At 50.5% G+C, this 10,286-nt stretch overlaps 1 protein-coding gene across 1 annotated transcript; it reads left to right on the top strand.

The window, feature by feature from the left end:
* Positions 1-2,111: 2,111 nt before the first annotated feature.
* Positions 2,112-3,810, top strand: COL26b_005914 (uncharacterized protein; the record flags this gene model as incomplete). The annotated part of the gene is made up of 3 exons (XM_053178749.1): positions 2,112-2,300; positions 2,589-3,776; positions 3,799-3,810. 3 exons carry the CDS (start codon positions 2,112-2,114, stop codon positions 3,808-3,810), a joined length of 1,389 nt encoding a protein of 462 aa, XP_053037220.1.
* Positions 3,811-10,286: the final 6,476 nt, after the last annotated feature.

The raw sequence follows: 10,286 nt of genomic DNA, 5'->3' as shown, positions 1-10,286 counted from the left end.
AAGATTATTCATCACGTTCAACCTGAAGTGGGCTAGGTATGGCCTATCTTCAACGGGAATTGGAGCCGGCTTTCGCGTAGATGGCAATTCTGGTTGGTTCTCAAGGCCGGTCCAAGAAGCTGGAAGTAATCCACGTCGTAGAGTCCGATTTGCTGTGCAGTAGGGTGATTGATTCTCATGGCGGGAGGTTTCTGAGGCCAGAAGAGTTTCATCTGGTGGTGTAGGATTGTCCGGCGATGAGATCGTCGACGCAGAGCAGGAACCCTCGCCACGTTGGCTTGTGGGTGAAGTTGGGGACGGCAGCAAAGACGGCATCAATAAGTCCCACGGAAGGCATTGAGTATCCCCTGGCAATATTGGAGACACAGGTATGAAATCGGTCATTGACAACGTCAGAAGCTGTTCTGCGTCGAGGAAGAATTCGGGTGACAATTGATCCATTGAGTCGTCTCTACGCCATCCATGAATGTCGTAATTGGCGGCTGAGTTGATGTCTTCCTGTCGGTCACCGGACACCAATGATGTGTTGTGCTCATCAAATTCAAGGACTGGTGGGGTAGGCGGCAGTGGAGCAGTGCTTGTCTGCTGCCGTACCGCATCCGCTGTATCAAGCTGATTGACTGTGAATGTAGCTGGATGAATAGGATTTGACCGCTTGCGGTCTCGTGTCGCCAGCTTTCCAACAGCTTGATCTTTGGTTGAAGCAGAACTTCCAGCCATCTTCAAGCGGCGGACCTTGTTGGCAGCCCACTGTGTTGCGTCTTTGAACTCGAAGGCGCCAAACTCATAATCGCACGAACTTGATGATGCAGAACAACGCCGGCAAGCCGGTCTCTGTTCATCACACTACTTTCAATGAGCTTTGCATCACACCAATCCTGTCATCTCACTACAACGCACCTTTCTTCGCTTACGTCGGCACTGGAGACAACCCGTTTTCGTTCGAGTAATGTCTGTTTTCTTAGGTCTAGCCGGTGCGGGATCGTACATAATGACGGAAGGGTGCCAAGCTGGGCGAGTGATGGTCCAGGAGTGTGACAGATGACCAGAGTCTTCATACACATTTACGCGAAGACACAAAATTGCTCAGAGATGTAGCTGTAGGCGAATCCAAGGTTCATGATGAATCACAGACCAACATAGCCATCTCAACAGCGATAAGAGTTCGGCCGCGAACCTGGCACTGCCCAGATAGGAGTATTGTGAATGCGGGGAAACAACTGATTCTACATTGTTTGTTTGCCTCCCCGGAGCTACCCTGCCCCCTGGTTTGGAATCCCCACTTTCAGCGGATATCCTTGCAGTACATGGCGTGCGGAATTGAGTCGCAAAACATGGAATACCGGCAAAGACCAAAATCGAAAACCTCGACACTAAGAGGCATAGTTCTAGGCAAACATCCGGGCTGGATCCATGTCCTCCGATATGCGATAGATAAAATGGCAAAAACGCGGAAACGGTCACCGTTACTTGGGCCGCGAATAACCTTACATGGATGTGACAACGCGTGTTCGAGTTGGCGATCTAACCCAATCGGGTCAACGAGAACGCACGGCGAAGAACACCGTGTAAGCCAACTGATCACCCCAAGCTGTTATCATGCTGCCGTGAAAACCGGTATCCTAAATTCAGTTGGTTTCTCTTAGCGCACACTCGGACTGGCTATCATAAACCTGGGACGCACATAGCTTATCTTATTGCCGTCAAATCGCCCATGCAGATGCGTTGATAGCCACAAGATCCTTTCCAGAACGGCATGACGCAAGTACGCAGCGTTGTTGTTGACTCCAACGGGAAGTCAGGAGCCAAAGTACAGTCGTTGCCGCAATGCAGAACTTATCACGGGGTTTGGTTGGCCTCACCAGCTTATCATGCCGCCTGCGAGATAACGATGTAGGGCACTGGTCGATAATAATACACTTGATGCACCGGCTCTCATTGAGCATGATTGTGAATCTTTTGAGTATCATCGTGACTGTGCATAAGACGCCCACATCTGTAAAAGTAATCTTCTCAAAAGGTATTACGGATTGGTATCAAACCCTGTAGGCAACCCATTACTCTCGACTGTCATATGCGCTATGATGGCAAGCAACTCTCAAAGCCCCAATATGCGTTCCAACTCAGGAGTTAAATTTGAGAGCCAGCTCGACGGCACTGGGTTCAAGGATGATGGAGAACGAAAGAAAGAGACCAATATTGAGAAAGCCGAGAGCGTCATTGAAGGCGTCACAGAGGAGCAGGATCAGTTCAAACCTCTTCCTGGAGTGAAGCCCTACGATGGAAGAAGAATCTTGACGGTGCGTGCCGTCGCGACAGGCGTATTCTTGGGCTCGGTCATTAACTGCTCAAACCTTTATCTTGGTTCGTGACCAACATGGAATTTCCAGCCTCAGAGAAACCGCACTAATCATGATCCCCGGAGCTCGCAGGTCTAATGACCGGATTTGGCGCTGATGCCACTTTATTTGCGTCCATTTTCGGCTACGCTATTTGCAAAGCTCTGGAAAAGTCAAAGGTACGATGAGCTTTCACCCATGTGGCCGGCCATGTAATTTCCAGCTAACCAAGCTTTACCCATGAACTAGATTCCCTTCTTGAGCGGTGATTTCGGGCCTCATGAGAACAACATCATTCAAGCCGCCGCCCTAGGATGCATCGGCATTGGCTTCATGTTCATGAGCGGTGTCCCTGCCATGTACCAACTACATCTCCTGGGGCCGACCCCGCAGTCGGACTTTGGAAAAATGATTTGCTTCGCCCTTGTTGCAGGATTCTGGGGACTTGGGTTTACCGTGCCGCTGCGCAACTTATTCATCCTCCGCCTTGCACGTCAACTCAGCCTGTACTTCCCGCTTGGAACGGCGTCTGCGATCACGATTCAGACGCTGCATTCGATCGAAGGCAGCACAGGACAGGCACGACAACACGTCAAGGCCATCAGCATGTCCTTCGTCTTCTCGCTGATTTGGTCTGTGGCTACTTCATATGCGCCTGGTATTTTTTACACCTGGAATCCCTTGTGGTGGATTTTCAAATGGGGAGGACGGTCTGTCATTTCTGCCATCAGCTGGGGCTGGTTCTCGTGGTCGTGGTCACCCTCCATGATCGGGATAGGTGCCCTCATTGACTTGAACGCGGCACTATCATATTTACTGGGAACTGTACTCGCCTGGGGAGTGGTGGGCCCGATCATTGTCCACAAAGGCGCTGCCGTTGGCATACCCTATGTACCTGACTATCCCGAGCTTCTCACATACAACGCTTTCATTCCGACTCAGTTCAGCACCACCCCCTCCCCACGTTACTGGATGCTTTGGCCCGCGACATTCATGATGCTTGGCGTCTCTCTCACGACAATTCTCCTCGAGGCAAAGAACTTTGCACGGATGGCGAAGTACGGTATATTGAATGTCCAAGCCAAGTTCACTCGGCGAAGAGACGCAAGTGCAGGTTCAGTGATGGTTCTGAAGAAAGGGGATATCGCCGGCGAGATCCCAGATCCTGTCGCTCCCGCATATCAAGTGCGATGGTGGGAGTGGTCATCATTGACACTTGTCTCCGTCATCTTTTCCCTTGTGGCTCTCAAATACGTTTTCGGTATCCCGCCAGCGCTGAACTTACTCAATCTTGCTCTCGGCTTCATGTGGTCTTTTGTCGTCATTCAGGTTTATGGCGCCTCGGGTACAACACCCATCACAACCGTTGCGAAGGGCTCTCAATTCATCACAGGTGGCATCCTGCGCCACGAGATCCACCAACGAGGCTATGAATCAGTAGCTCGGATCAACCTCGCAGGATGTGTCATAAGCTCGGCGGCTGCTCAGCAGGCAGGTGAGTTATGTCAAGACTTCCGCACTGGCTTCTTGCTCGGCACTCCGGCACGACCCCAATGGCATGCGCAGATGATTGGCACTTTCGTCGCTGTGTTCCTGTCGCCAGCGATCTTCCTCTTATTTGCAAAGGCATTCCCATGCATTCTCGATGCCGAGGCAACGACCTGCCAGTTCACCCTTCCAGCGGTTACATCCTGGCGCGTCGTCACTCAGGCAATCTTCATGGACACCTTTCCCATATCTCAGTCCAGCTGGATCTTTTCTATATTGATGACGCTTCTTGGGATGGGGAGTGTTGCCCTGAAGCGATATCTTGTCGGTCACAAAAGCCTGAGCGCTTTTCAAGTTTGGGTTCCGAACATGTCACTTGTGGGTTTGGCGATGACCATTCCAGGGTCCTCAGTGACTTTGACGGTCACTATCGGAGCTGTGGCTGCACATCTGTGGAAGCGATACTCCCCAAGAACGCATGAGAGATTTCTTTACGCTGTTGCGGCAGGTGGAGTGGCTGGTGAGGGCGTTGGGTATGTTGTGCTGAGCATTCTTCAGATTGCTGGGGTGGCCGGCGTGGGAACGTCGTTAGGATGTGTGGCTGAGATTTGCTGAAGGATACTTGCCAGGTCTAACTCATGGAAAGCCTCACATTTTGGACTCAATGAAACTGGATGTTTGGTCATGTCGTTGTGTTTTCTTCTTACATAGGTACCTTGCTGCTATCCAAATGAGAGTTCCCCTTCTTGTGCTTTGAAAAGGAGTTTGAAAGCTGAGTGTTACGCGAAGAAGTCACACAAACTAAGAAGGATCCTTAGCCTCTTTTGTGCAGAGTATTCATCTGTGACAAGAGAACAATAATCCGTGACTGGGACACCTTCTATCTTCCCTAGATTTGAAGCCACTTTCGCACCACCGCGCCCACAGCCTCTGGCTGATTAAACGGCGCAAAGTGCCCTGCTTCATCTACAGTGTACAGAGAAAGCCGATCATTGCCCTTGAATGTTCCGCCTCTTAATGCATCCACATTTGCGTTAGAGGACACCAAATCCCCCTCTCGATAATGCCAATCGCTGAAGCTCTCCGCACGAAATGAGGCCTGTCCTTTCCAAGGCTGCTCATCCAGCATGCGAATCTGACCCGGCGTATTACTGTTCGGAGAGGAAAATATCAGCGCCAGCCGCATATGATTTGAGAGAAAGAGTTGAAGGATGTGGCTCACATGATGATATCATTGTTGCCATTGATGAAAAGGATCCGGATTTCGGTGTTGTCCAGCAGCCATGTCAGTTCCTTAGTAACGGGAAGAAACACATTCTTTGCTTCAGTCCACCTGCTATTGGTGTCAAAGTCGATAAGCTCGAATGACGTGTTCGGGAAACCGAGCATGTCCTGTACCCAGGGCCGATTGAAGAACTCAAAGGTTGCGTCTTTGCCGAAATCTGAGCATAGAGGGGGCTTTTGGCATTTCAGACGACCTGGAAAAGAAGTCAGTAACCATTCCAACAGCCTGCATCTGAGATGGATGCATGATGATTTAGCCAATATTGAGCAGAGGGACATCCTTCAAGAACGCTGGATGAAACCCGACTTACTGTCGTACGGGTTCCAACCTCCAGGTCTGACATCCGCAGCATAGGGCGCGCCCACAGTCTCGTCACAAGACATAGCTGCCGCGAGGCAAACCTCCTTATCATATGTCTCACGGCAGTGCTGTCCGAGATTTTCGCAGTGAGGCACTGCAGCTGCCATTGAGTCGCACGCCGTGCTGTTCATGAGTGGCGCCGTACGGCCGTCTTGGCGCCAGTCAGAACAGAAAAAGTCATAGTACCCTACAGTCTGTCGAGTGTTATCTACATAGCCATCTACTATGACAGCAGATACGATATTCAGCGGCTCATACGTCTCACTGCTTTTTCCAGAGTTGCCGATCTCTCTTTCCGAGCGCATGATGTGATGCGTGTAGCCAGTGACGTAGTGGCCTCCCATGGATTCGCCAGCAATGTGTAACGGTCGCCCATTGATGTCAGGGAATACGTCATCGGTGAAGACTTTGAGAAACTTGTGAATATCGCGGCCACCCTCCTCGAGGCTCACAGGGATATGACTGCGGTTGGTAATGTGTGAGAAGCCAACTCCAGCCGGTTGGCTAGAGGAGAAGTAGGTTTGTCAGTGGGAGTTCAGGTGAGGGAGAACTGGTGACTTACTCGACGACGACAACATTTGCGTGGTCGATCCACGAGTATTCCAGAGTCTTTGTAGAATTTCCATCCTCGTTGACGACACACGGGCCGATACCTTTGAAAAGCCCTAGTTCTCCCGTTGCTCCCGGGCCGCTAAGGGGATGTGAGCCTTCGCTTTTCGGGAGTTTTCAATGACGTACCCGCTCATCCAAAGTACCAAGGGGGCATTTTCAGGATCATGCCGACTCTCAAAGTACCCTACGCAATATCATTAGTTTGGATCAAAAGTGATACCAGTCTCTTGTCGTGTTGAAACGTTTCTACTCACAGAAGAAAATGGATTTATGATCGGCTACATTGACAACACCGGTCCAGTATTGTGAACCTGCATCACAAAGTTCTTTGGGTTGTTTTCGTAAGGTGAACGGTGCGGGCCGTTCTTCAGCTAGCACCGGCGGCCGGGCCCCACCAAGTGTTTTCTGTTCGCCGGAGCCGGAGCCGGGGCTGGGGCCGGGATACAAATCGAGCGCGCTAGCTGTGGCGGCTGCGACGAGAGCGCAGCATAGGGCCAGCAAAGGCATTGTAGTAATGCTGCAAGAGATAACCAGGTATGGCAACACAGCAGAAGATGGAAGAAATCCTTAATGAATAATGATAGGACGTCTGTGGTATTGAAGAAACCGCCCTGCAATAGGGCAATCGCATTGATGGGAGCTTTCTTCATGTACTGTGGCTGCAAACGCTCTTTTAGTGGCCGTTGCATTGGGAGGATTCATCCATCGTTCCCCAATTTTCTGGGTGGTTATTGACCTTCCCTTTCGGACCTAGGGCGGTTGACATTTCCCAATGTGGTCAGCGAGAGCGCCGATACGTACATCCCACGCAATGTCCCCGGAGTTTGATGATACAACAGCTTAAGGCTAAAGAGAAGCCTTCGAACATACGGGCTCACTCCATCAAATCCAATCCGAGAACAAGACGGAGAAATGTGTGTCATGGAAGCAACTCCGATCGGCCGAGGCTTATTCCGTTCGGTGGGACTAATCATTCTGATGCTGTCTTGTGCCACGGCCAGCAGCGTCATCCCACCCAAGTCCACCCTGCTACCAACGAAATCTAAGTTTGCTGCAACTCAAGGCACGCCATCGTTCTCAATTCGTCTCAGCAACGAGACCTCTCAAGTTTGCAACAGTTCTACCCCGGGCGTCTCGGGATTCATCGACTCCAGCATAGGCGATGATGAAAGTCACATGTTCTTCTGGCTTTTCGATTCCAAGAATGATCCGTCATCGGATCCGCTTATTCTCTGGATGACAGGGTATGCCACTACTTCACCATGCTGCTTTCACCGAATCGCTTTGCTAATAGTTTGTCAAATGCCAGAGGCCCTGGTGCTTCTTCTACAGGCTATGGAAACCTCATGGAGTTAGGCCCCTGCCGAATAGCTCCTGAGGGAGGTTATACGATCGAAAATGAGTTTGGATGGAACAAGAATGCCACCGTTCTCTTCGTGGAGTACGTATACAGCATTGATATTGCAAATTATCAAGGGCCTGGGCAAATTTGGTACTGATTATTCAACTTCCTAGCCAGCCTATCAGCGTCGGGTTCTCAAGCGGCTCAAGGGTACCACAAGGCTTGACAGAGGCATCGCGAGCTATGCACACTTTCCTGAATCAGTTTCTCACTGCATTCCCTCTTCTGAGAGAGGTCGACTTTTATATCGCCGGAGAGTCGTACGGAGGCTCTTGGGTGCCGGCACTGGCATCGGAGATTCTGCGCAACCAAGAGAAAACCAATGCAGGCAGGGACGAAGATCCTGCACAACGTCCCTTGTCTCGCGGGGTGCTCGAAGGTATCCAGAAAATCAATCTTAAGGGTGTAATTATCGGCAATGGTCTAGTTCGTCAGCCCGTGCAGAACCCTGGAACCTTCGAGGCATTGTGCTCTGGCCCCGACGGACTTTTCAACACATCACAATGTCTCGAATGGGCTCCGAGAGCTCTATGGTGCGAGAAGAATCTCGGAGTCTGTGAGACGAAAGGTTGGACCTCGTCCGAATGCAAAAGCGCACAGAAGCTATGCTCCGAAATGGCTGAGGTTGCCATCAACGAGATGCACCGTAACCCGTATGATTGGCGTCGCACATGCGGTGACGATCCTTTGGGCTGTTACCCGGAAATGGCTCATATAGACAACTTCCTAAACAGCAGCATCGTCAAGAAAGCCCTCGGGGTACCGGAAGAGACACCATTCTTTGGTGTCTCTTTCGATGTCTTCAACCTGTGGGAGGAAGTCGGAGATTTATGGAAGTCGAGTGCGGAATACGTCAACTATCTTCTCAACTCGGTAGGCCACCTCCAGTGCAACTCCCTTCCTTTCCACATATGTTATCTTTACACGTGACTGTCTGCCACAGTGTGGTTGCTGAAGCTGAATCTCGTAACTTTTCAGGGAATTCGAGTCCTCATTTACGTTGGCGACAAAGATCTGTATTGCAACGCAGCAGGTATGAGAAGGCTTGTTAACGAAGGCTTGGAATGGAACGGTCATCCGTTCTTTCGGTTTCGGGAATATCTACCTTGGTATCACGGCTCGAAATGTGTTGGTCGATGGAAGTCATACGACAGTCTAACCTACGCCGAGATCTTCGATTCTGGTCACCTTGCGCCGTTCGATTTACCGGGGGAAGTTCTGTCGCTTGTATCGGGCTGGCTGGTTGATGGACAGCCACCGGTGAGATGATGAATACTTTGGTTCGCTTTCAATGCCAAGGAGACCTTGACCGACCGTGGTCCCATATCTCCGATTTGGATTCTCCGAGATCTCCGAGCCAAAACTAGTGCGTTCCCTATGTTTCTGACCTTATCCGGCTTACAAAGATTTACCCGTTCTAAACGACGACATTCTCAAGTGTTCAGGCAACGATTAAATAGATGTCAACGTGTGATAGTCTTCACGCTTGGTGTGTATTTGTGCCACAGGTAGCAGACCACCGCATGGTTTTGCGTATGCTGCAGTGAGATCTATTGAGCCTTTTATTTCCCGATTTTGTTTAATCTCCGGATTCGATTCCAATTCGGGCAACTCGTACTTCTCGTTGCCTATGACTCTTCTCCCAATGGATCTTTTGTCCTGTCGGATTCATCGAGACCCGCCCCACGGACAAGGCTGCTTCGCGATTTCGTCGAAAGATTACCATTTTGCATCCGATGAATTATATACTGCCAAATGACAGCGTTGACCTGCCTGACGGCACATGTTTTGGTGATTGGAATGGGAAAAGACAAAGCTGGAGATGTGAAGCTGTCGACCAGGTCACTATTACAACACGGGGGACCTCTCGTCGAAATCACCAAATCTTCTGTCCAATCTGGTGAGCGCAGAGACATGGGAAATGAACGGCGTCTTTCGCTGAGAGGGCCATAAGATCCGGACCTGTCATGGCCTCCTCCAGAGAAGCTACGGATTCCTTTGAAAAAGATTCCGCTCGGTTACATAGCAGTTTGTTGGATTTCTTCCTTGACTGAAATGGACTTCGCGATTGGACACAGACATGCCAAGACGCAAGACGGTAAGGGTGCGGCTCCACCAAGTGTTGACCTGGCCACAAGCGGCGGGATGCAGGTGGGAACGCGCTCAAATACCTTATCAGCAGCAAAAAAGAAAGAAAACACAAACACCACACGATCACATTTCCGTGTTTCTTTCAAATCCATCGCGGTTTACCCGAGATTTTCGCTATGGTTCCGTTCTTCAGAAGCCCGCAGGTCCCTAGCATTGTCCCGACGGACACTATTGTCCCGCTGAGCGCCGGCGATGACAATTTCGTAAATAAAAGCATCGTCATTTGTTCATGATGCGCTTTGACGACGTTCTCGATCCCGACAAGTTGAGATTTTCTCTAGAGAAACTCCTGGAACGCGATGGTTGGCGCAAGCTGGGAGCACGCCTGAGACTCAATGTACGATGCATGCGATTTGAGACTCTTGTCAACTGAATCTTACGCGGTCACTGAACAATTCACAGGCGAACAAAAAGCTAGAGTACCACATACCTGCTGAGTATGATCCAAAGAGACCAGCCATCGCCCACTCTCACGTCAAGTTTCAAGTGGATATCGAAGAGCACCCTCTAGTGTTACGGTCAGCTATCCGACAGTAGGGTCTGCTAACAGAAGCTGGGGATTGACACGTAGTAACAGTACACTGAGGTCGTGGTCTGGGTCGTAGGTCGTAGGCTTGTAGTAGATCAGGTCTTCAGAGGCTAAGGTGAT

The sequence above is a fragment of the Colletotrichum chrysophilum genome (assembly GCF_026319265.1).
Source record: "Colletotrichum chrysophilum strain AFK26 chromosome Unknown scaffold_42, whole genome shotgun sequence".
NCBI classification, from domain to species: Eukaryota; Fungi; Ascomycota; class Sordariomycetes; order Glomerellales; family Glomerellaceae; genus Colletotrichum; species Colletotrichum chrysophilum.
The sequence above is the reverse complement of the archived record's forward strand: the minus strand, read 5'-3'. Positions and strand labels throughout refer to the sequence as shown.